General features: G+C 34.3%; 2 protein-coding genes and 1 long non-coding RNA gene across 7 annotated transcripts; 1 reads left to right on the top strand and 2 right to left on the bottom strand.

Moving 5' to 3' along the window:
• Positions 1-707: 707 nt before the first annotated feature.
• On the bottom strand, positions 708-2,178 carry LOC128877994 (YEATS domain-containing protein 4). Of its 2 annotated transcripts, none has more exons than XM_054125735.1 (4): positions 1,921-2,178; positions 1,344-1,625; positions 1,092-1,272; positions 708-1,012 (listed from the first exon to the last, which is right to left on the bottom strand). In XM_054125735.1, exons 1-4 carry the CDS (start codon positions 1,969-1,971, stop codon positions 846-848), a joined length of 681 nt encoding a protein of 226 aa, XP_053981710.1. In that variant the 5' UTR covers positions 1,972-2,178; the 3' UTR covers positions 708-845. The 2 variants fall into 2 exon arrangements, with proteins under 2 accessions (XP_053981710.1, XP_053981709.1); XM_054125734.1 differs by having other exon boundaries at positions 708-1,018; positions 1,921-2,166.
• Positions 2,179-3,505: 1,327 nt separating this feature from the next.
• LOC128879050 (6-phosphofructo-2-kinase/fructose-2,6-bisphosphatase 1) lies at positions 3,506-22,613 on the bottom strand. 3 transcript variants are annotated; one of them, XM_054127851.1, is made up of 7 exons: positions 22,187-22,613; positions 13,918-14,345; positions 9,921-10,292; positions 9,032-9,133; positions 7,755-7,989; positions 6,016-6,143; positions 3,506-4,721 (listed from the first exon to the last, which is right to left on the bottom strand). In XM_054127851.1, the coding sequence occupies exons 1-7, from the start codon at positions 22,263-22,265 to the stop codon at positions 4,665-4,667; spliced, it is 1,401 nt and encodes a 466-aa protein (XP_053983826.1). In that variant the 5' UTR covers positions 22,266-22,613; the 3' UTR covers positions 3,506-4,664. The 3 variants fall into 3 exon arrangements, with proteins under 3 accessions (XP_053983826.1, XP_053983828.1, XP_053983827.1); XM_054127853.1 differs by lacking the exon at positions 22,187-22,613 and adding an exon at positions 14,528-14,815; XM_054127852.1 differs by lacking the exon at positions 3,506-4,721 and adding an exon at positions 5,486-5,812.
• LOC128879053 (uncharacterized) lies at positions 22,531-26,163 on the top strand. 2 transcript variants are annotated; one of them, XR_008457558.1, is made up of 5 exons: positions 22,531-22,672; positions 22,772-23,097; positions 23,208-23,424; positions 23,563-23,676; positions 23,764-26,163. It is a non-coding gene; the product is annotated as an uncharacterized LOC128879053 (long non-coding RNA). The 2 variants fall into 2 exon arrangements; XR_008457557.1 differs by having other exon boundaries at positions 22,552-22,693.
• The last annotated feature ends 762 nt before the right edge of the window (positions 26,164-26,925 follow it).

Here is a 26,925-nt window from a genome sequence, read left to right as displayed (position 1 = left end):
TTTTAATACTTACTTATAACTGCCCAGATAGTAATTAAAAAGTAATTATAACTACTTTTTTAATTACTTTCAAGTAATTGCAGTTACATGGACAGTAATTGTTAAAAGTAATGATTACTGACTTCTAATTACTTTTAAGTATACTTAACTACTTTAGATTTGAGCAAAAGTAATTCAAAGTAATTACAAATAATTGGAAGACAGTAATCATTACTTTTAACAATTACTGTCCATGTCACTGCAATGACTTGAAAGTAATTAAAAAAGTAGTTATAATTAATTTTTAATTACTTTTAGGTATTTTTGACTACTTTAGATTTGAGACGCCTTTTAATTATTTTCTGGGCCGTTATAAGTAATTATTAAGTAATGCATGGGATTACTGGTAGTAACTAAGTAATTGGAAATACCATTACGTGGGACAGAGTAATTGTAATGGCAATTATTCAATTACTTGGTCAAGTAATCGTTTTGTAATTGTAATTAGGAATTTACAGCTCTGGTTTTAGTGAAACGTGAAACTACAATTACTCTTGTAGAGACGAAACTCTAGCATTTTTCAAGTACCTATTTTGAGTGCGCATGCGGTTTCTAACGAAATAAGCGACATTTTTTTGTAATCTTATATAACTGTGCAAGATTACATAGTTACATTCCTTTAACCTTCGCTGAATTTTTGTATTCATCATATCAAAATGATGATACACTTTTAATATCAGCTGTTTTATTAAATTAAAAATCACCTAACAATGAATCTATTTACATGTTAATCAATCGTAAAAAATCAGTTGGATTCGTTTTAGAATTGATCATATATCTTACAATTTTATTGATAATTTTTTTAATTACGCAATGGACAAACTGCCGCCAGCCTTCGAAATCTTGGCAATTTCTTCCTTAAACTTAGCGATTGTCTCTTTTGCTAGCGTTAATTTTTCTTTGAGATCTATAACTTCCAGTCTTATTTTGTTTCTTGCTTCCATTACTGCTTTCATCGTGGATTCTTTTTTAGCTTCAACTCCACAATAAAAAATATAATTTTATATACATATGTAATAATATATTGGTATTGATAGTTCCTATATACATACAGTCTGTATTATGACGCCAGACGCCAAGAGTTACAGGTCTACCAGAAGTCAATAAATGTTGCATCAGTGCTGTCGGATCTTGAAAAACTATTTCTTCATAAAATTCAGAGACTAAGCTCTTTTTGCCCATTTGTATGTCGGGTGTTGTTTGGAACAGTTTTAATATATGATATATAGTTACCTATTTAAAATATAATTCTTTAAATGAACATGTTTTTGGTTATATTACCTGTATTACAAAGATGTACTCACAGGACGTTCGTTAGGATCATGAAAATATATTTTAATGACAATTTCAAATTCTCCCCAACCAGTCTCAGTGAGTTCGTATGGTGGTTTTGTCATAATACGATTTGGGTTATTATAGCTTTCGTGCAATTTGAAATGAACCTTTTTTACATATGTAGACATATCTTCGTTATGATACGGTTTAACATAAACTGTCCATTGATGAGTGTGCCCATCCTCTTCTCTCTTTTTGCCAAAGTACCGAGCTATATTACCATACACTATGGGCTTCACTATCGTAACTCCCTATAAGAAAGTTCAACGATGTTACAGTAAAGATTGGTTATCCCAGATTTGATTACTCGAATGATCAATTATTGAAATGCAAATTCAGATATGCGTTTATATGATAAGAGTATTGTAAATGCTATGCTAACACTGTTTAAATGTCTATTATCTTGACTTTTACTAGATTTGAAACACTCAAATAATTAATGTTCGTCTCCAATTCGAAAATTTCTTTCGCAACTGTGATAGGAGTTGTAGGTTAGAAATATAAAATCATCGTGTATCTTTTATAAATTTTATTAAAACAATGTACCTTTATCCTGCCTCCAGAATCGGGACCAAACTCATTGGTGGTTGCCATCATTCCGATTAGTTGCAGCTTTCGTCACATTACATTTAAAAATAATGATGAATATTGCAAAATGTCAACACAAAGATGACATTTTCATTGGAGCTACTTTGGCGTCACCTGGGCGTCATATCGAATGTAAACATACGTGATGTGAGCACGAACATTATGTTCCTATGAACTTCATAGTATGAAGGGCCGGCGTTGGGGGCGGGGGGGCGCGGTCGGGCAACAGCCCGGGACGCCAGATATTTGGAGGCGACGCAATCCGGTATCCCTAGTATACAAATATACCGATATACAGAGTGTCCCAAAAATGTTGTAACACCTTGAAAGGGGTGGTTCGGGAGATGATTTGAAACAACTTTTTCCTTAGCGAAAATGTTGTCGGAGACACCTTTGGAGTGGCCGCGGCAGCGTATGAGCCTGGCCACCTATCGCGTAGTCTACGCTCAACCGACATACTCGCGCTCTGATTGGTCGGGGTTTTCGCTTAATATCTCCTCAACGAAACCTCTGACAACATTTTCGCTAAGGAAAAAGTTGTTTAAAATCACCTCCTGAACCATCCCTTTCAAGGTGTTACAACATTTCTGGGACACCCTGTATATACCCCTAAAGGGGCACCACAATAATCTTGCCCGGGGCGCCAATATTGCTAAAACCGGCCCTGTTCCTATGTCCGTGGATGTGAGAGAATGTTTATTAATTTCATGGCATTTTGTTCTATTTTATTGCTTCGCTCTAAACATTTGAGAATTTCGGGAAATCTCTTCTTTGTTACAATGTAAAATTCAAAATTATACTAGTTTTACAAATTTTTATGTAATCTATTTATTAGAAAATCCTTCAATGTCAGTATTATTGTACTATGTGGCTTATTTTTTGTTCTCATTATGTAAGTCTTTAGTATTACTCAAGTATTGCACATATTGATGTATTATATTACAGTATCAGCAAACTAACGAATATAATTATATGTTCATGGACTTACGGATCAAATTAGGCATAATTAAAATGAATTTTTTTAAATATATAGTTAACAAATAGTGAGAATACGTATATGTTTGCATATTACATAAGATGCAATAGTGATGAACATAACGTCAGATGGATAACCAATCATAGAAAGCTATCTAGATGACAAATGTTTTGTTCGATACTGTAAATTTAATTTTTGTATCATCAAGTTCGATCTTTTGTCAGCAAATGACAACAGTAATCATTATTGCATTTCAGGTATAAAATATAAATCCTTTAAATATTGTATTAGAAGATTTTCAGCTTCTATAAATCTCATTTTAGCATCATGAACACATTAATTTTTATTTATATTATTTACAACCTTCGCTAATATTGTAATAATAATGTAAATTATCTGAAACAGTTTGTATGTTTGTATCAAAAACAATACCGTGGCTAAAAAGGCTTTGAAGTTTTTACCAGTCTATTTTAATCGCTTTGTTTTTTATGTATGTATCACAATTGTAATCTCCGAGTTATTCATTTATACTTATAGTAGGGATTTGAAATTAAAAAATGCAGAATATTGTTTTCAAGTAATTATATTTCTTCTGTCATGAAAGGTATTAAAAAAATATGTACACTTCTCTCGAAATAAATTATAGTCCAGAATGTTTCCTATTCGTCTTTCATGTCATTCGATCATCTTAATAAAAACATTCTGATGAAACCTATTCCCTCATACCGGCAACTAGATTATTACATAAGACGATTAACTTTTGTTTTGAAATATAGTATGATTCTTGGTCAAGACAATAGCTTTTAAACACGTCAACATCTAATTATTTCCTGATCGACGTATACAACTATATCAGTTAACAATTGCCGGAACACAGTACCGATAAAACACTTCTGTAAAATATATGAAACGTTATTATATAAACACTATGTATGTTTAGGGAAATATCTTTATAAATCAACCATTAGTTTTGTTGACGACTAAATTTATATAACCCTCTATCGCGTAAATCGCAAACCTAATGAAAACAAATCTTGTAAATTTAGTTGGTGAAATTTCACAGAAACTAAGCATAACGTTTTTTAATGTAAACGTCTAATAGCCATATATGTAGATTCAGCCATTTATTAGAGTGAGTATTCATTAATTTAAAAGCTAATAAATAATTAAGGAATAATTCTTTTTACGAAGCAAAAAATAAAATTCATAGGATAGAGAGTTAAACAATGTGAAGCTTTATGTAAATCGTAAGACCTAATGTAATTTGAACCTTCGAATGTAGCCGTCAGGACATTAAATTTGATATTCGTTAAAATTCCAGATTGAAATTGATATACGTAAGTGGTTGCATATGCGCTCAATGTTCGCAATACTCTCCCCGTTAGTCAGTTATTTCACTAAATCTCTCTGCTCTTCCAGAGATGAATTCGTAAAGGTATAAAAGTTAGAATGTGTACGCACGCTTGTTGTAGTACTAGCATACGACGTGTACGGTTCGAAAACAGAGAAAAAGAAAGGTATCTTTTGGTCGCGTGATTTGTACAGGATACATTGTCGGATGCCGTTGGGTATGCTTTTTATCTAAATTATACGGAGCGTAAGGTAAAAGAGGGGATGCGCGTTGCACCGAACGTGCAAAGGCAGCCAGCTGCCAAAAGAATGCGTGTCTTCAGCATCTCGTAACGATCACAAGAATTAGTTCTGCACTGCTATAACGTCGTCGTTATCACGTGTGAAGCAACTTTCCTTTCCTTCGGAATTGTTCCTCTAGATATCCTGGGATCTGAAAATAGTTTCATAAGGACCGGTTATAACATTTGCGTGATAGTCCACGGATACACTAAGAAACAGCTACTACTCTATTACATCTAGATTAACAAAGAAAAAAGAAAAGTGTTTGAGAATAAAAGAATTTGTTTTTATTTTGTTGCATATTCATTGATAACAGTATTTCGAACAAATATAATCATTGAACTTTTTAGAACGATATTTTGTTTAGTTTATCAAAACCACTGTCCCCATACATTTTTTTAGAACATTTCGAAAGTCTGTGAAAGAAAAGAACGAGTACTATATATATCTTATCTTTTTATTGATTTACTCGCTTTATATTTTATAAATGTATTCACTCGTCTATTGTACATATTCCAAAAGAGGCCTGAAAAATGTATGAGGTGAAATGTTGAGTTTTTTCTTTTTATTGTTTATTCGTTTTGACAAATTAGAGAAAATACTGTCCTGGAAGATGCAATAATTATATTTTTTCACAGCACTGTTATAGAAGAGGAAAAAAGTATGTGCGCGTGTTATCAAGCAATGTTTGAGTGACAAATTCTATAGTCACAGTGTCGTACCGCTAATAGAAGATGCACCATACACGTTCATATCACAACATGATAGACAAAAGTGTTTTGTTCAACAACGGATAAACATTCACAGTACTTATTCGCTACGACGATTTGCATTCCACATAAACAAAACGTTTACCGCAAAGGATACGTGATTTATATTTAAAAATTATCGTAAATACGACTCCTTAGTGATTCATTGCGATGTTGTCCTTTAATTATAGATGTGTACATTCATGTTTTCTTAAAACGAGGCGGATGTCTAGCTTGTAACATGTAACATCCAGCATCTTATATATTTACATGGAACTGTTATTATGTTACAACAGTACAATAATATGTGCGTGTCGCAACGTATTAGATTGTATTCGTATGGTTGTATACTATTCTAATGTAGAGAAATGCATGCAATGCGCAATTTTAATTTGCAAGCTTGAAACTGAAGAGAGTAGATGACTTTAGGACACATTAGATTCAATATTAGGTACAAGAAAGAGATCCCAATCCACTCTAATGGTCAGGCATTCTGGGAACATTAAAACAAGAAACATAAGGAACTGTGGTATTTTATTGAGAGCAGTAGGTAAGTGGAAAATATCTTGGTTTGTTATTTTTTTTTCTCTTTTTTTCTTCTTTTTAAATCTTTGGACAGCATAGTACACGTATGCTTGGGATAGATCTACAATGGGTACAGGACGATTGCTATAATTCAATTCTGATCGTGTCTACCTTTGGTTTCGGCCGGTGTGTGTTCACTGCGTCGATGGGTAGTCGAATGTGCTCCACTTTACAACCGTAGGCAACAGGTGTTAATTTAATTATAGTGTGTAGCGGTACTTGTAAATATGGCAATTCGTCTGTAACAGAAACACAACAATGCGATTACGAAACAGTTCCATTATACTGATTCTTGATGAAATTTCAGTCTCATATATACAGGGTGTCCCCTAATAGGGAGATGTAAGCAGTTGAAATTTATAGGTGTCACTTCTAAAAACCGTCCACATATTAAGAAACACAATTTTTATATTTTAGTGCGACAATCTATGAGTAAATGTTTAACATAATTCAAACTTGCCACCTCCTTTACATTCATTTTAACATTTTTCGCAAATATCGAAGCGGTCGAAAACTTTTTGCCTGGTAGTACATGTATACATACATATATAGAATGTTTCGTTTAAATCGGAATAGTTCAATATCTATTTTACTGAATTTATTTAGTTACTTCAGTTCATTTGAACGGTAGAAATCAAGTCAACCAGCGGCTAATGTTTCCACTGCGGCGTCACGGTCAACGGGGCACGGTAACATTAACAAATTTGTACATCGTACTAAAATAATACTATAGACGTGGCTAAAATTTCAAATTAAAATCTTACATACTCATAAAAAAAAAAATGATTAAGAAACCACACTTTTGGTGCGGAGAAAGGAATTCCCCATTTAATGTGCCCATTGAATATACTCCCTTGTTAGATGCTTACCAACTGTAAAAGTTAGTTTTAATAGTTTTTTAGTGCTATTTGTCACCTAATTATAACCAGCAATGCATATTTTACGTTACTTGTTATATTTAGAAATTCACCTTTTGCAACAATATGTATACTATTCGTTTGAAAAGGTGAATTATTGTTTGAGTTTGCCAATGATCGTAAATTATGTGGCCTAGACTCGCCTAATCAAAGAAACTGTGTGTAATTTGTGAGGGTAATATTATGTAAACAAGAATCGGGATGCCTTGAACTTCCCGTTGCGCAAACAACTGCGTCGTGCCTGACATCTGTCTCCGTCCATATCTATTTTCTTATATCGTTTCAGCATTTACAAATTTACATATTTCTTGCTTATGCGTGTTTTTGCTCTGGAGCTTTTGTAAACATACATAGTATTACTTTTTCTAATAAACAATGATAATTAAGCATGATAATATTAATACTTGCTAAAAGGACGTTCAGCATGACATTTTTTTGTTTAACTTCTTTGTAAAAAGTAATCACATGATTGTCAAAGGTTTATCGTTGTTTTCGCAATGATGCAAGATCATTATGAAAGACTCCAAAGATAACTGCTTGTGAGATGTACATTCAATTCGGAATCAAAATAGTTTGGTACAAGCATTTATTTATGTAATTCTCTTTATTATTTCAATCTCAAAATAGAAGTTTGAAGGAAAGATATCGAAACTAGGATACACGTCAAATTTTAATGAATCTTACTCTCTACGTAGGTAAATTAATATTAGTAAAATATATTACGAAAGGATTCGATCATGTTTCGCAGATCCAAAATACTGGTTTGCATGTTATCCTTGAAAATGTTACATTTAATACAATAATTTGTGAAAAGATTAAACAACTACTTGATCAGACTATACTTCGATTTTACATTCGATCGAGGTCGTGAACAATTATTATACGCAAAAACACGAGCATAACATACGACTTTTATCAATTTATTATACTCACCCGCACTCTTGTCTAGGAAATAAGCTAAAAGGCATCGTAAAACGGCTTGGTGACTGACAACCAGAACGTTACCCTGCCGTTCTAGCTCCATTATCACCGGTTCCAACCTCGCGACTAGATCTTCATAACTTTCACCTCTCGGATAACGATAAGAAAATTTATTCTGATCTCTTGCAGCGAAATCTGTCGGATACTTCTCCGCAATTTCCTCATATGTCATTTCTTCGCAGATACCCTATGCATATTGTGTCGTTTAATAACTCGTTACGAAGCGATCTTTTTATTCGTAATATCTAGCAATTGCTTTGCTCGAGAATGTAAAAATTCAGTATGGTAAGTAATCACTTCTTATGGTCGAGAGAATGATACAATTAATACTACTTTTCTACCATTTACAACTTTACGATTATATTATTTAAATCACTAGAAGTAATATTACAAGTGCATGATTGACATTAATTCAAGTTTTTAGGGTGTAAGCTGTGTTCTGTGGATAAGATACTCGAAGTTTTACTAGCATGTCTAGCTTCTTCAGAGGTCAAGTAACACAGTAATATATTATATAATATATGGGATTGGTCAAGTAAGTGTGAAATAAGTTTGCTTCGTGGCAAAGTTATAAACATTTCGAAAGTAATAGAGGAGCGTTTGAACACCTTCTTCATTATAGACAATTTTTTAAGATATCTTGGGAACTAATCATATTATTACCACTTTACTTTAATACTTTTTTTCGTAGAATGGCGAAAGGATTCAATCTATGCAAAAAATATACATTTCTAGTTACAAAAATAATGCAACTGTCAAATGCACATGCACTAGTGGACTTGTAACAAAATTTTCAAATATAGTACTCTTTGAACTTATTTAGCCAACCCTGTATATTTATAAGAGTGTACCATTCGACCTCTGAAGAAGCTAGCTATAATACTAGCAAAACGTCAAACTGTCTTATCCAAAGAACATGTTTTACACCCGAAAACCTCAATTAGTACCATCGATGAAGAATCAGAGCATATAAGTTTCAAGTACGTTATTATAAATATAGTTAACATCATACCAACTTCACAATTATATTATTGGAATTAATATTATAAGAAGTTAGACTTCCAAACGTTGTGTTAGACATCGAATAGTTGCCCTAAAGAAGATCTTTGTCGTGGGCCAGAACACTGACAAATAAATCTTTATTTCTGTATTGCTCTCATGATCATAAAGATTCATTACTTTCCTTACCATATTCTATCTTTTAATCTTCCTTTTTCATGTCAGCTTACCGCGTCAATCTCATTGAGAGCTTTCCACCTTTCTTGAGGCGCATCCACGTCGCTTGCTGTTTGTATGGTCCTCTTTAGCCAACTAGTCCACACGCGCAGACCCTGTAATTTGTATGGTTTCAGTCGTAGTCAGGCCAAAAGGCAAAATAACATTTTTAAACTTTATATATATATATAAAAAAACCTATTGTATAATTACACATAATTAAATAATGTAACCACTATTTACACATAGTTAAATTTTGTGTATTATCCATGGTTTTTGGTTATTAAGTAAAAATGTTAACAATGCTGATTGCATTAATTTTTTTGGTGCATTCATTATACCACATTTCAATATGATTTATGTTTTACTTATTGATTAAAGGTCGGGGTTAATATATACCATCTACAAACTATTGCTTAGTTATGGGGAATTATATAACAGAGTGTAATGAAATATCAATCTGAATAATTTCAATATGAATTTTATAACCTAAACTACTAATAAAATTATGTTCTGGAAGTGTAACAAACCAATTTTCATTTGATCGCATCAGTCATGTCTACAAGACAAATAACATTTATTCGACTGTATTATGTTACTCTCCGTATATTATATACCAATAATAGTAATGTTTTAAAAACATTGATGTATGATATCCCCTTTGTTGGAAGTTCTAGGACAACCAATTATACATTTTAAGAGTATACGAACTCTTGTTAAGGGGGCGAAACATACTTTTATTTTTCATTTATCAAACACAAATACTCTGTTCTGGGTTAAACTTTGGCTCAGGGGCCCATTTTTGTTTTGAGTTAAAGTTAGAGTATTCTTTTCTTTATGATCTAGGCATCGTGACCCTATTCTAGATGTCTCTTTCGCTTACTGCTTTTATGTACCCCCTACCTGTATATCCTGACTAGTAATGTAGTTGGCCAAAGCTTTGGCGTATTCCCAGCCTCTGTCGCTCAGTTCCGAGTCCCCGCCTATCTTACCTTCAAGGTTCATCATGCTCTCGCCGTGCCTGGTTAAGTAGATCGTACGTGGCACTATGTGGATGTTCATGAGATAATAAACTATCCTACTTTGTATGTGACCTTCATGCTTGTGGACCAGCACTTTCTCGCCAGTGTTGTAAATCTTCATAAAGGACAGATCATTCTCTTGGTATTCGTCCAACGCCTGATACTTTTCTTGGTAGTGCTCGATTCTCATCATGAAATCAGCCAGTACCTCTTCCTTGTTCATGTTAGCATAATCGGGACTGCTCACTTTGACCTAAACAGAGAATACGTTTCAGTTAATGAATCGTTCTTCATATGCGATTTAAAAAATCTATTAAAGGATATCCATACTAATCCATACTTGATATTATAAATGCGAAAGTAACTCTGTCTGTCTGTCTGTTACATAAAATAGATTCACGTTGTTGAACTGTCAGTCAGACGCAAACGATATAAAATAAATAGTATTCCACCCAGGTGAAACCGCAGCTAATAAATAATCTTCTATCTTCTATCTATTTATATCTATATAAATAAAATTGAAGTGACTTTTTTTAAACTCTTATATGACTTTTCGCATCTTACTAAACACAAACACGCTTTTGCAAAATTTTTGTCTATTAACTATTTGTTCTGGCTAATCTCTGGAACTACTGAACCAATTTTACCAATTTTTTCAGCAATAGAAAGCTACATTATCCCTGAGTAACAAGGGCTATGTTTTATTTTGATAAAAATACGTTTTCAAATTGAAATTTAAAAATTTGTAAATCAGGACGGATGAAAAATAACACTTGGCTACTTTATCAGCGTACGCTGCCCAAATATACTATAGATGCAGTCTTGCTGCGCCAGCCGGCTACTGATCGGCGTAGATGTTTTTTTGACGGCGCGATTGACGCGTAGCTCGACGAGACGAGTCATATTGTATAGAATACAATAGAATAAGAATAGTACTCCACGTGGGTGAAACTAAGTGACACAGTTAGTACATATAGATGTAAATTTGCAGATGGACTTCCATCACAAGAATTACAAGTCATTCACTTCTCACGCATTTTTCCCAGTTTCTTTTACATGTTCTTACATACTAATAAAGAGTTATTAGACATTTCCCGAACATATTACATAGTTTTAAAAAAATCAAGTGATCGCTTAACTCATGTGGAATAATAGACATCCAATGTATTTCTATAAACATTAATAATATATATGACGCAGAGAAATGATAAAAATAGAGATTTGATCAAATCCCTAAGGTAGATGATCAATTCACGGGAAATGTTAAAATAACAACTCCGTAAGGTCGTTTCCCTAAAGAAAGTAAGTGATTTGATCAAACCCCTTAACTGTTTTAACGAAAAGATGAAATAGTATGACTTGATCAAATCCCTTAACTGTTTTAGTGTAAAAATGAAGTAATATTGTTTAGATATTGAAAGTATTTATTTAGTAAATCAAGCGTTATTAAAAGTAGAATAGGTAATACAACAATACTCATAGAAACATAAATTATTTATTCGAGACTAATTAGCAAAAGAAATAGGTACTTAAGCTGATATTTTAAACAACAAAAAGAATATTTTTAGGGAATGTAATTAATAAATAATTTATGTTTCTACGACTATTGTTGTATTACCCTACTCTACACTTAATAACGCATGATTTACTAAATTAATACTTTTAATATCTAAACAATATTATTCCATCTTTTCACTAAAACAGTTAAGGGATTTGATCAAATCATTTACTTTCTTTAGGGAAATGACCTCAAAGAGTTGTTATTTTAACATCTCCCGTGAATTGATCATCTACCTTAAGGATTTGATCAAATCTCTATTTTTATCATTTCTCTGCGACATATAGAACCATAGTACCAATATTAGAACCAAATAACGACAATAACAGTTCAAAGATATTATCTAGTAGACAATATAAACAAATAAATAATATAATCTACTAAATAATATACACAATTAGTAGGCACAATTCCGTTCTATGTAGTAAATTTGCGTTGGTTGTTCTTACGATATTATTGTAGCGAAGTTCTTCTCATACTGTACAGATTCGCTGTTTTAAATGTTCCTTACTTTGTATTTGAATAGTAGAAACTATCGCCTGTAAATAACCTCATAAAAAAATATCAAGTGGTGACAAATCAGAGGATCGTGGTGCCCAAGCAATAGAGTCATGAGTATCCAACCAATGTTTTCCAAACTTTAAGTTTAGGTAATTACGAACGATTCGAGCATTACGAGGTGGACAACCGTCTTACTGCAAATAAATACGCTGCTGACTATCATCTAGAAGCTCTTGCATCGATATTTGAAGTTGCGTCGAAAGAAAATTTAAAACACTTTGAGATGTTAAATTCTGCTCATAAAGATAAGGTCCAAGTAGATTTTCCGTTGAAAATTATGCTCTCTGAACCAGTGAGGATTGCCTTTAGACCAGAAATGATGATTGTGACGGTTAATTACGCCATTAAGAAATTTTCATTTCTTTGCCTTCATGGCCATGGTACACTAAATCGTTGAATTCGTCTTGACACAGATTATACTATTGTTAAGTCAAAAATACGAAGTGCCATTTAAAAGAATGAAGGTGATCTTGACAATACTAAACAAACAGTTTGTTCGGACTTTTTTTATTGCAATGTATAGCTGCTCAACGTTTGTTTAAAATATTTTTCCGTTAGATTATTGCAAGTACTTGAAAAATCGTGAAAAGTGTTATGTAGCAATATATATCTGTATACCGCTATATGTTTGAAATGCGACAACCACGTTTCTTTACTTGTGTTGATCTTAAGCAGCCAGTTGATTTTGTTCATACCAATTTGATCATTAATTTCATCAGAAATTTGATCATTAATCATATTTTCTATTTTGAAAATCAAATAACCACCAACAAGTGTAAATGTTCGGTAAGTATATAGTAAGATGATAAGTGTTTCGCGATGAAAAAAGTTTGGGAAATTTTGTTATTTCAGTTTGTGCAATTTTTTGAAGTCGTTAAAATTACTTTACACGCAAAAGTTATATATCATTTTGTAGCTTTTGAGAAACACTTTCATATTTAATTATTAGCTACATTAATTTATTGATCGTTTATTGTTTTTTTTCGTTTTAGTAAAATGAAAAATTTTGAGATTCGAGTACTTTTACGTCACTACTGGAAGCAGCAAAGAAAATATTATATTCTGTAGCTTTAAACTCTTGCTTCCAGTAGTGACGTAAAAGTACTCGAATCTCAAAATTGTTCATTTTACTAAAACGAAAAAAAACAATAAACGATCAATAAATTAATGTAGCTAATAATTAAATATAAAAGTGTTTTTCAAAAGCTACAATAACTAGACCTGCGGATCTTTATGCATTTATAGGAAATTTGAACATGCAAGAAACTATAAGATGCAAACAATATGCAGAAATATAAAAAAGATTGAAAGTAAAGTTCGTGTTATAATATTTGCAGATAAACTCCTATTATAAACTCCTATTTAGGTTCAATTTTTGTAGGCACGCTCGCGAAGATTTTATTTTGCATAAAGATCCGTAGTGTATATATTAGGTTGTCCTAAAAGTTCGTGCCATTTATACTTCTATTTCTCAATTTAATATGCGAAACATACTTTTAAGTGTCACAAGAAAAGATAATCTGTCTCATTTCACAATAGTTTCTCACCTCTCTCACATAGTCATTATACCGTTACTAGAAAATTTCTGTGGTTTTTTTTATTAAATTTCAACACAGTCTTCAGCACGAACCTATAGGACGACCTAATACAACTTTTGTATATAAAGTAATTTTAATGACTTCAAAAAATTGCACAAACTGAAACAACATAAAAGAACGCATGAACATTTGGTTCTGGGAATAGAAGAAAGGATCCGTACTTCCATGATATTCTGTTCAACAATCTCAGGATCGTCGCAGACAGATTCGACGAAGAAAAGTTTGAAGCCCATCTTCTCGACGACGATATCCCTGATGAGGTGGCGTCTCTCGACGGTCGAATTGGTCGCGTCAAACACAGCCACTTCGCCATCACCACTCTCTAACCATTGGCAGACGTCCTTCAGGGCATCCATGGCGCATTGGGTACGTATCGCCATAGCTTTTATATTGTCAGGACGGAAAAACTCGTGGCACTGGTAAGCGGTGGTCGCGTGTCGCCTGTACTCCCCGAGGTTGAACACCTTAGTATTGATGCCAATCCAGTTTAGGTATCTGCACAGTTTCTTGGATATATACGTTTTGCCGCGGGCCGGCAGGCCCACCATGGCGATTACATGCGGTTTGTTCACAAAGTTCGCTCGTTCACCTGGAAAAAAAAAAAAAAACGGGTAAAAAATGAGAAATCCCCAAATTTTTTCATAATAAGACCACCCCGGAGACATGCTCTACAAGATGCAACAGGTTTCATTCCGATTGGTCAAGCCATCTTGGCGTAATCGAGTAACATACATAAAAAAAATATATATATATATACAAAAATAAATATACATGTCGAATTGAGTAACCTCCTCCTTTTTGAAGTCGGTTAAAAATCAACAATCAACAACCATTGTCATCGTGATGTTAAACGTTCAATCAGTAGGCCAATCGGTAGAGAATTAAAACAGCGTTTTTGTGACAAAAATAGTAACAGCAAACCGATTGTGCAATTACACAAAAGGGGATGCGTAGATTAATAGGTTAGGTAGGTTAGGTTAGGTTAGATAAGGTTAGGTAGATTAATTTCTCTGTGGGACGGGGAATAGAATACGCCCACAGTAATCCCTGCTTCTCGTAAGAGGCGACTAAAAGGGACAGGACAGACTGCGGGTTGTGGCGCCCGCAAAAAAAAAAAGGTAAGGTATATTAATAGGTCAAACATCATTGGTAAAACATCTATATATTTTTCACTTCCAACTCTGTTCCGTTTTCTTGTTATATAAACAATTTAATCCAAACAAATCGTGATTATTGTCGTTTTTTGATTATAAATTTTAAACTAATGGAGCAATATCAATGCTCTACAGAAATAAAATGTAGATGATGAAAATACCTACAGAATGAGATCTCGAAGGTCTCGATCGGATAATGAGAAACGGAGAAAAATCAGAAAAACCTGAAAAATTAGCGTTTTTTCAAAAATTCGCAACTCCGCCATTTTTTTGAGCTGAAGCGCTGGCCTTTTGAGGATAAGTAGCGATTAATGCATTCTTAACTGATAACTTTTTCAATAATGATCCAAATTTCAACTTTTTTCCTCAAAATTTTTGTTCTTTCATGTACTTTTTAGAAAAAAAATATAATATAATTTTTTTAAGTATTTTTGAATGAGATTTTTGAGTTTTAATTTTAAATCTCATTTTCCAAAATGAGTGAATATTTTGATTTTCGTCAAAATTTTGTATAGCAAAGCTATTATTTTTTTTCGAATTTAAAAAATTTTAAAATTTCTTTTCTTTCTATTAATCATCATGAATATCAATTTCCGTTACTGTATATTATTTTTCTAATTATTTTTGAATAATTTCTACAATTTATAATGATAAAGAGGTGTATAAAATCAATCAATAGTCAATTTATAATCAATAAAACAAAAATATCTATTTATTTTCATAATTTTTTGAAAAATCTGATTGGGGTTGAATTTTCGATGTTATTTTTAGTTATAAAGTATTTTTTCTCAATAATAGTATAAATAATTCGTAATTAATGTTTCAAGAAAGCTGCACATTTTTCTCATATGATGGCGCTGTTGGTTATTTCTGTACCTCTACCGTACCGACAGTCATAATGATTATTTATCCGTATTCTAACCTACATTTTTGTGCTTACTGTTTACAATTGAATATCTACTTCAACTTGTTTTTCATGTTTTCATTGAGTTATTTATTATAAACAATAAAATTTAAATAATAATTAAAATAATAAATAACAGTAACGGAAATTGATATCCATAATGATTAATAGAAAGAAAAAAAAATTCAAATTTTCAAAAATCCAAAAAAAATAATAAATTTGAAGGTCTCACGATCGGACCGATCGATGAAAACTTGTGGAATGAGTAGTAGTTTGCTATAAAAAATTTTGACGAAAATCAAAATGTGCACACACTTTGGAAAATGAGATTTAAAATTTGAAACTCAAAAATCTCATCCAAAAATACTTAAACATTTTTTTTTATATTTGTTTCTAAAAAGTACATGAAAGAACGAAAATTTTGAAGAAAAAAAAGTTTAAATTTGGACCATTATTGAAAAAGTTTTCAGCAAAAAACCAAAAAAGGGCGATTTTTTTAAAAATTTGATATCTTTTGAACGGGTAATCAAAAAAATCTCAAAATTTACCAGGAATAGTTTTTCGTCCTAATAACATTTATTAGGCGTTGACGTACGAAATTTTTCATTTTTCCAGTTGTTTTGCTAAATGTAAACAAAAAAATAACAAACTCTTCGTCAAAAAGCCATATTGTTAATTTTAACAAAAATTGGAATGTGCGTAAATTTACGCCGAAATAATATATTGCGTTTCGTGATATTTTGAAAGCTTTTGTAACAATTATATCCAATTTGCCCAAATTGTGTCCACAAGCTAGTCATTTAAAAGAAAACTATTTTTTTTTAAATGATAATAGGTTTTTTTTTAATTCACATAATGGTACAATGAAATAAAAAATCTTATAATAATCGACTGTTTACTTTTTTTGATTTTTCTGTTTAAAAAAATCGTATACTTTATTGAGCCATTACAAATTGTAACCTCTTAATAATATATTTCGTAACAAAATAATTTATACGCAGCTCATGCTTCGAAGTTGAATAGATATTTATACGTTATTCATATAGCGAATAACGATTGATTAAAACTTTCTTACTTGTTATCTAAGTGAAAAATGTGTTCTACTGTCTTTATAGGTATCTTATAAATAGATTACATTACTCTGAATTAAGGGGGATAAAGTATGTTATTGGATTCTCGTGGCAAACACAATTAACTGGTTCCTATCAATGAGTCCTATATCACATGCTATTGCGTGCACGCAGCGTGCTTTTTATTTACCGTCACGTTATACAGTATGTACAGGGCCGGTTTTAGCAATATTGGAGCTCCGGGCAAGATTATCTTGTCGCCCCTTCAGGAGTATATACAGGGTGTCCTAAAAATGTTGTAATACCTTGAAAGGGGTAGTTCAGAAGGTGATTTCAAACGACTTTTTCCATAGCGAAAATGTTGTCCGAGGTTTCGTTAAAGAGATATTAAGCGAAAACCGCGACCAATCAGAGCGCGAGTATGCCGGTTGAGCGTAGGCTACGCGCTAGGCGGCTGCGCTCATACGCTACCGCGGCCGCTCCAACGGTATACGCGCGCTCTGATTGGTTAGCGTTTTCCGTTAATATTTCCTCAACGAAGCTTCGGACAACATTTTCGCTAAAGAAAGAGTTGTTTCAAATCACCTCCCGAACCACCCCTTTCAAGGTGTTACAACATTTTTGGAGCACCCTGTATATCGGTATATTTGTATACTAGGAACACCGAACTGTGACGCCCTCAAAAATCTGGCGCCCCGGGCGGTTGCCCAACCGTGCCCCCCCCCCCCCCAACGCCGGCCGTGACTATGTACGTTGAAAAATATGGCGGCGTAAGTCAGGACGAGATAGATCTTCTCCACAAGATAAATTGAAAATTCAGAGTAAAATTTTCTCATACCATTCTAAATTTATGAAAAAATTAATTATAATTATACTATTCGATGAAAGAAAGCTTTCGCACAAAAACTCTGTGCCACGTTTTTCGAGTCAGTTTCTTTTTCTTGAATACAGGGATAACATTCTATGCATACTATGTAATTTTATCTATACTGTAAGTACGTGTGTGTATACACTTTTATTTATATTTATTGGTTTCCTGTTCACATACTGATAGTATTGATACTGCTAGCCTATGTATGCCGTCATTTTTGACGTCAACAAGTTATCAGCTCTAAGTTCGTAGCCGTATCAAGCAATTTATTATTGTTAAACGCTATTTACACTTCATAAATAGCGTTGAGTGGTCACAAGCAATTTCACGCTTTAATTTTACATTTGTAAACTCCTCGCATTTATTTTTTAATATATTAGTTTTTTTCTTCGACAGTAGAGTATATTTTGTTTAATGGTCTTAAAATCGTACACTGCTGAGTAACTTATTACTTATGTCTAAAAAAACATTGAATGAGAATAAAATATTATTTTTTAATAAAATTTGTCAAAAATAAATAAGATAGCAAAATGTACGAATTTATAACAAATTCGTAATCTACTATTGGAGGTTTAAATATTATGAGCCTTATTCTTAACGATTTCCTCAAAATATTTATAAATCGTAAATAATTACGGTGACTACAGTTAGCTGAATAAAAATCAAATGTAAACCCAGAAAAATCTCTTTTTCTTGCGACATAAATTCTACGGTCGAGACAGAAGCATTAGCGTATTCGAATCGATTTATTGATCTTTGACGAGACTCGCTCGATATGCATTAGATTTATGCGAGATCAGAACGCTACGGCGGTCCAAGGAAATTTACGCAATTCCTGGTTTGTGCTATTAATGACCGCTTGCCTATTTTCAACAACTTGATATTTAAAACTAATCGGATTAGGAGAAAAAGGAATCTTGAGTTTCACGTATATACTAATCGACGACCTTGATAAATGACATCGGCGCCGTATCAGTCGTTGTGACACACGTATAGTGAATGACGAAAGTATTCATACTCCCTTAAGAATAAATATGCGATATAACTATGAAAGCGGAATGTATGTATGTAACGGTCAGTTTATAATTAAGTTTTATGGATTTATAGTAAATTTAAACGTGGCATAACAAAATATTGACTATAAAAATGCTAATTATGTGTAGTATCCGTTGTATGATGGAGATAATAATGTTATAAGGAGTTGAGTCTTTCGATTGGTGTAACACGAGTGGCTACCGATTGGTAGAATGTGGCGTTGCCAATACCGTTCGACCAATCGGAAGCCTCGCGTCGGAGCCGTCATGACCTTTTGTGGGGCCAGGTTCAAAAATGTTGCGGGACTTGAATTCACATTCAAATCCTACACTTAAATTTTACAACGAAGAATTATTTATTTACAAACGCTGTTACATATTGTATATTTTTTATAAGGCGAATACTAAATAATAATACTTTGATGATTTTTGTCACTCCTTTAAACTGAATCATCGCTATTAAAAAAATGTCTTGCATCTGTTAATAGTATCATCATTCTATAAAAAGTTAATCAAAATCGGTGCCTTTTAATTGGGTAATTTTCGTAAATCGCGAGGCCGCGTTCCGGCGAACACGCTGAACCTGCCTTGCGCCGGCCCTGCCTCGCGTTATACGTGCACCTTGACCTCGCGACTCGTACTACGATTCATACTGTATACAGGGTGTCCCAAAAATGTTGTAACACCTTGAAAGGGGTGATTCGGGAGGTGATTTGAAACAACTTTTTCCTTAGCGAAAATGTTGTCAGAGGTTTCGTTGAGGAGATATTAACAGAGAACACTGACCAATCAGAGCGCGAATATGCCGGTGGAGCGCCCGCGGTAGCGTACGAGAGCGGCCACCTAGCGCGTAGCCTTCGCTACCGCGGCCGCTCCAACAGTATACGCGCGCTTTGATTGGTCAGTGTTTTCCGTTAATATCTTCTCAACGAAGCCTCGGACAATATTTTCGTTAAGGAAAAAGTTGTTTCAAATCACCTCCCGAACCACCCCTTTCAAGGTTTTACAACATTCTTGGGACACCCTGTATAAATTCTTAGCTTTCTCGCATTGGATAATTATTAACAGAAAAGTGATAGTAATTAAAACGTTAATTAATAGAGCTTACACGTCGATAAGGAATCTATAACATACAAGGAAGCATTGATGCTTCTGGCGCATGGACATCGTGTTTGCCGCTGGACTTAATAAAAGTAAACATTTTGTGTTATCTGTCTCCGATTGCGAAGTAATCCGTTGTAGTCCAACAAGAGTGTGTAAAACGCATGTCCACTTTTCATTGGGGTCCAATCTTCGAGATTAATTTTATCAGCACGTTGTTGTTTTTATAATCGAGCAAAGACCAAGGTATAATCGCGGTGAATTTATTGGTGCGTCCGAAAAATATACTCGTTTTGCTCTCATTGTCGGTTTACAGCAGGGCCTGTTTTAGCAATATTGGCGCCTCGGACAAGATTATCGTGGCGTCCCTTCAGAGGCTTAACATTTTTAAGAAAAGAAGACAAGGTAATAATATCAAACGATGAATCTGTATCTAGATTGTACAGATTGTTAAACTACAATATATAGCAGCTTTACTAATCTACACCGGACTGCGGCGCCCCCAAAAATCTAGCGCCCCGGGCGGGTGTCCGCCCCCCCCCCTCTAACGTCGGCCCTGATTTCCAGTAAAAGAAAATTAAAGATATCGGTTGCTTCTTAGTAAGTGAATGCAAATTTTGTGCAAGAGCTTCTTTATATCGACATTGTGCCTTTTTGGAAATAAGAAATATTTTCAATTTAAATTTAGTTTGGTATTAATAATTATCATTGATCGGAAGTTACGTATAACGTGTATTACGTTAATAATGTTGAATCAAATTAAACCGGACATTTTTTTCCAATTAAACTCTTTATTAAATTAAAATGGACAAGATTCTATTTTTATTGTAAATTGAAAACAAAATCGTGTTTTTACTGGAAAAAAAGTAACTTACAAGAGGAAGCTTTTTTGTACGTATGTTGTTATAAATTTACTTTAATAATAATATAACATACCTTATACATTATTTGCTTTTAATAATAATAATTATCATGAAAAAAAAATTTTAATTGAAACATCAAAATAAGATTTTTGGCTACATGAGGAATCGATCGCTAAGGACTCACTGATATTTCGTTCGAAACAGTGAAATCAAATTATTTTATTACCTGTCACTTTTAGTGTACAGGATGTCCCAAAAATGTTGTAACACCTTGAAAGGGGTGATTCGGGAGATGATTTGAAACTACTTTTTCCTTAGCGAAAATGTTGTGCGGGGTTTCGTTGCGGAGATATTAACGGAAAACACTGACCAATCAGAGCGCGAGTATGCTGGTGGATCGGCCGCGGTAGCGTATGAGCGCGGCCGTCTAGCGCGTAGCCTTCTCTACGCGCGTTCTAATTGGTCGGGGTTTTTTGTTAATATCTCCTCAACGAAATCTCTGACAACATTTTCGCTAAGGAAAGAGTTGTTTCAAATCACCTCCCGAATCACCCCGTTCAAGGTGTTACAACATTTTTAGGACACCCTGTATTTTTTTATTACCGAATAAATCATTCTGTGGGTTTCTATCACAGAAGAAACACTTCAATCTTCGCTTAGTTGAAAAATCGATTGTTTACATGATTGATTGCGAGTATCGCTTCATTCTGCCGAATAATGCATAATTCATAATCCAACCGAACAGAAGAATTCGACTGAAATTTCGTTTTACGCGCGAATGTTCACTTGTTTCGTCGCTTGCGCAGATAAAACGGTATTAATTTGAAAGATCAATCGTGCGTTAGCAAGGTCAAGAACGAAGGCGATTCGTACAATGTCAGATACAACTTTTTCATACCGGCTTCAGTGGGATTTCGCGTACCACAAAGCATGAATCAGTCAGTTAACACGTCCCCCTGTCACATGTATACAGTTTACTATACACTACAGTAATGCGTATCGTTTATTATGGACGTGCTACACGCGGTTCAGTATGGTGCATCTTTTCAGGTTATGTTCTGGAGAGCAATCAATTACGATTCAATGGAACACGTGAAAGACACAATATGTTTACTTATTTTCAAACGGCTATCCACTTTACATGAGAATTCGATGATAGATATATTTATTCTGCACTCGAATCGATTCACTTGTCGATTGTTTTCTTAGCGAAATTTGCACTAATCGATACGAAACATTCGTAAAAATGCGGAGAGAAGGATAGAGAAACGAAATTTCCACGATAACGAAATATTAGGAACGCTAGAAATAAAACATCTGCAAATTCGATCGTTACTCTTGCTTTTTCAAATGAAAAAATGTATGGATCTATAAAGTGTGTAATATTTATGAGAAATCGATCTATACGCAATCGTAGAAAGACGGAATCTTACCTCGAATAGGGAAGGGTTTCGTTTGAATGGTGTCTGAAGTCGGTGGTGTGTAATGCATCTCGATTTTCGGATCGGTCATCCTACGAGATACTGGATGTTTTCTTCTCTGCTCTCAACCGAGTGTCACAGACAGTTGTCCCGTCGAATCTGGCACGCTAAGGGTAAGAACACTCGAAGAATTTCAGTCCCGCCAGGCCTACCGTGCACTACGTACGTACGTGTCGTTCATTAATCGCGCATGGATACTCGCGATAATCTCACTGTCATTGCAGTTCCATCGTACGATTCGTGTACGTTACCATAACGCGACGAAGTTAATTCGACATCGTCGTGAAAGAATCATAAAAGAGTACTGCGCTACGAGCGTAGAGAGATCGAGAGCGATAAACTCACAGACAAGCGAAGGACAGAGAAGGGAAGAGCAACGTTCGCAGGAAAAGTCCGAAGTTTAATACGTGCCGCGCTACACTTCAGGTTTCGAGCTTGGTGATTATTATTACGTTACACGTGCGTCCGTTGATTCTTGCCGCTTAAGGGGAAAATTCCCAAAGCCAATTTATCCTTCCTCCTTCTCGGCACACACAGGGCCAGCGTTGGGGGGGGGGCACCGCCCGGGGCGCCAGATCTTTGAGGGCGTCGCAGTCCAGTGTCCCTAGTCAGGGCCGGCGCAAGGCAGATTCAGCGCGTTCGTCGGAACCCGGTCCCGTGTTTTCAGAAGCCCCGCGGTCACAGCCGACTCTAGTACTAGCCATGCTGAGAAACGCCGCTCAAGTCTAGATCGAGACTCCTATTTTCCAATATGAGTCTTGTGCTTCGTATCATAATTAACAGTTTTTTTAATAGAAAACTGTACTAATGTACACCATTTGTTATTAATTATGTAAAAGTGGTATATAAATATTATGACTATAGTAAGTAAAAGTAGCTTAAAAGTATATTAATATCTGCAAATGTAGTATAAATTTGATGGACTCTGAAAGTAGTTTGATGTTATGATGCATTAAACTTCAAATATTTACAGTGGTTTGAAGAAAATATAAGTGTGAAGGAAGATAAAACCTTCTTTGGACCAAATTGAAGTGTTTTAAAATTAATAAGAGATATTTTTAACTTAATACAAACGTGAAATAGACAAAATTGTTGGTACGAAGTCAAAGAGGTTAAGTGAACGCGTGGAAGAGATGAAGGGAAGCTACCCAAGGAAAGAATTATGCAGTTAATTCAAGAGTGTGTTACAAGTAAATTTCCTCACCACCCTAGGGGTATTCCCATGGCGCGTTACCTTCTTTAATCATAATCGGAAAATGCAAAATAATGAATATCTGATTGAATGATAATATATGTCAATTTATATAAAATATGTGTATGATTTTCAGAGTTTACAAATTGGGACTTCAAGTTAGCATCATTAATTATGGCTTCCATTATGGCATACATATGACTGAATATGGTCATTACTTCTTCCGTAGGAACAGAAAGGCCCCCTCTTTGTAAGCTATCAAAATATTTGTCGCCAATAGTTTTACCTTTATCCTCCATAATTAATAATTTACATATATTACAATTTAATTGTTTAGCAATAGAATGGGACCCATAACCAGATATGTAATTTTTAATGGAATCATCAACAACACAAGTGGATAAGTATTCAGTTTCAAAGATTCCCAGAAAACAAATTACATCAATGAAAAGATCATGAAGAATATGATCGTTATCATAAACTTCAAATCTATTTTTGATTTAAGTAAAAAAAAAGAATCTTGCAGATTTCTTAAATATATATTTTAATCTAATATTTTTCTCTGCATGAACTACTTCATTGTATGAAACGTGATAATTACAACCAAATAAAAGTTTATAGTTTCCAAATCGTTTCTCTAATTTTTTAGTTCACAATTTTCCTGCTAAAAGATAAGATATGTCAAAAGTTTGAAAATAGTACTACTCTATGAGTAGTAAAAGAACTCTAATACTTTGATGTAAAACTTTGAAAGTATCTAATGTTAAATGACCGTCTGTTTCCAAATTTTTCCAAAAATCTAACCATGTTAAAAATTTCTTTAAATATTCATATCTAAAATCCTTAACATTCAAAATCGGTTTACAAAATTTGTTTCTTTTCCTGTTACCTTTAACACTACTTGTATTATTGTATAATTAAAATCTTTCATAACTGCGATTGTTGAATGATGGAAAATATTATTTACTAGAAAAACTTTTTGCCTATCAAAATTATTAAGAAACAATGACTTATAATTTAATTTATAAGCTTTCTTAATAATTAAATATTTTTCAAAATCGTAAACTGTACGTAAATGGTTAAATTTAGCTAATCTTTGTTCATTTGTATAAAAGTCGGGGAAAATAAAAGTTTTATTTAAATTTGTTAAATTTAACCAGTTATTTCTTATATTTTTCATTATATGAACAAAGTCAAAAGAAAGAAAAATAGTTTTATGAAAAGGCCGGTAAAGGGAGACAGTAGTTGGGAGGCCGGGAGACTGATAGGGTAGGTTGGGTTAGGTATATCGAAGTTTCTTCCCTGTGGGGCGGGGAATAGAATACGCCCACAGTAATCCCTGCTTTTTTTTTTTTTTTATAACGAGGGGGAAATGCATTACGCACACCCGGCGGATGTAGGGACTTCCGCCGGGTAGTGTGGGACTCGCCGCAGGCGAAAAACATCACCCGTGGGTATACCCACTAAAACCCCCCCGATGGCCAACATCGGGCAACACAGCGACCATGGGCTCTCTCCAGGACGGGAAAGCGAACCTCCCCGCCCCTACGAACTCCACCACGGCCGCCGCCCCCAGGCTCCCCTTGATCTTTGGGGAGCCCTACTCAGTGTGGGGGAGCCAAACATCGCCCCCTACACCGTTCTGTCGGCGCCAGGGGGCCATACCCCGGCGCCGACCGCTTTGGGACCGGTCACGAAGACGGCGGCGAATCCCTACCGCCAACCGTCTCGGCCCCCGCGGCCCCGCACGCAACACGTCGAGGTCATCGTGACTGTGACCCCATGACAGGCGTGCGCGCGCGGGGCCGACAGTAATCCCTGCTTGTCATAACCCCGGGTCCACACTGCGCGAACACTGGTTCGCGTACATCGTTCGTGAACATGGTAGCTAACCCTGTTATTCACCGGTTTTCGCCGTAGTATGGACGGGAAATAGCAGAGTTCGCTAACAAGTGACCCTCGTAATAGGCGTAAAGTCGTAAAAGTAGCCCCGCTGAGTTAGGCGAAAACTGTGTTCGCGAACCAAATTCAGCGATCCACGAGGTGGTGGATCCGGCGAACACGTTCGGGGAAAACATCGCCTTTTTCTTCGTTCTTGTCCCTTTTCAAACCCTCGGAGCTTGGGCATTGCTATTCTTTCTAACTGGGGGGGTGGTCTTTATGACCACCCGCAGGTAGGTACATACTCCAAAAGGATAATATGCGTGACCGAAGTTAACATTATTTTCTTATTACTCATCCAAGTTTGTATATTTTTTGTTGTATCTTGATGAAAGTATATGCAATATATTGGCGAGATTTTCCTGATAAAAATGGCACCAAACACAATGCAATTCAGACAACTTTAAGTTTCGTTTACAATATGCAATATTTTTATAATATTAATACTTGATTTTGTGAGCCAGTAACCGATTAGAAAGTCTCTTCGAAAATAGAAAACAGATTGTAAAACTCTTGCCAGGAGATAATTAGGGCCTATGAAAAAACTTGGTACCTTTTGTAGCTATGTGATCCTGATACCCGACTTTTCAAAAATTCATTTTTTTTATGGAAAATAATAGTATTTCGTTTGTACTTGATTGTACCATCAATAGTTTCGTTTATACGTTCATCAATTAATAAATAAAAAAATAAAAAAAATGACAAGCACCCGACATTGAGATTTTTGAAATCTGTTTTTCCCTATTCTTTAGAATCGTTTGTACCCGTTTGTATCGCTTTTCGTTTCGTTTGTACCTCAATAGTTTATGGGGGGGTTCGTCACTCATCAATTCTGCGTATTTCTGAAGAACTCCTTTTGAAGTGGAAACGTAAGGGAATGAGACCGCATTGTTTTCAAAATTAAACTTACAGGCACAGAGGAAGGATAGATTTAAAAAATTTTGAAAATTAATTTACTCCTTTCTTACGCGTACAACAATTGGCTGTAAAATTTAAACTAGTGAAGTATAAACGAAGTGAAAAAACAGATTACAAAAATCTCAATATCGGATGCTGGGTGATTTTTTTTAATTTTTTTTTTTTTATTTATTAATTGATGAAGGTACAAACGAAATTATTAATAGTTTAATCAAGTACAAACGAAATGCTATTATTTTCCATAAACAAATGAATTTTTGAAAAGTCAGGTATCAGGTTCACATAGCTAACTTTATTAAGATGTGAAGCTGACAAGAGACGTAAAATGGTATTTTAAAAAATATTAATAGGCAAGCATACTGTCTTAAAAAAAAGGTCAACGAACATTTCTTGAAGAATAGTATGTGTAATATATATAGCCTGTAACAAAATCTATTACTTATCATAAGCGAAACTCAAAATTGTCTGAATTGCGTCGTGTTTGATATCATTTTTATTAGAAAAATCTCGCCAATATATTGCATATATTTTCATCAAGATACAACAAAAAAACCATAAAAACTTGGATGAATATTAAGGAACTAATGTTAACTACGGTCACGCATATTATCCCTTTGGAGTATCTGCCGGCAGGTGGTCG

Source organism: Hylaeus volcanicus, chromosome 6 (genome assembly GCF_026283585.1).
Source record: "Hylaeus volcanicus isolate JK05 chromosome 6, UHH_iyHylVolc1.0_haploid, whole genome shotgun sequence".
NCBI lineage: Eukaryota > Metazoa > Arthropoda > Insecta > Hymenoptera > Colletidae > Hylaeus > Hylaeus volcanicus.
This window is presented reverse-complemented; position numbering and strand designations above follow the sequence as displayed.

What these genes read in the sequence shown, in the direction of transcription:
- LOC128879050 (XM_054127851.1), bottom strand. Translation starts at nt 22,265, where the DNA reads ATGACCGATCCGAAAATCGAGATGCATTACACACCACCGACTTCAGAC. An exon ending in TTGAACAGAATATCATGGAA is followed by an intron (nt 10,293 to 13,917) that starts GTACGGATCCTT and finishes TTCTCTGTTTAG; the next exon opens with GTCAAAGTGAGCAGTCCCGA. An exon ending in TTTCCTAGACAAGAGTGCGG is followed by an intron (nt 6,144 to 7,754) that starts GTGAGTATAATA and finishes TTTCTGTTACAG; the next exon opens with ACGAATTGCCATATTTACAA.
- LOC128877994 (XM_054125734.1), bottom strand. Translation starts at nt 1,971, where the DNA reads ATGATGGCAACCACCAATGAGTTTGGTCCCGATTCTGGAGGCAGGATA. An exon ending in ATGATCCTAACGAACGTCCT is followed by an intron (nt 1,273 to 1,343) that starts GTGAGTACATCT and finishes TATTTTAAATAG; the next exon opens with GTAACTATATATCATATATT. An exon ending in CTGGCGTCATAATACAGACT is followed by an intron (nt 1,019 to 1,091) that starts GTATGTATATAG and finishes TTTATTGTGGAG; the next exon opens with TTGAAGCTAAAAAAGAATCC.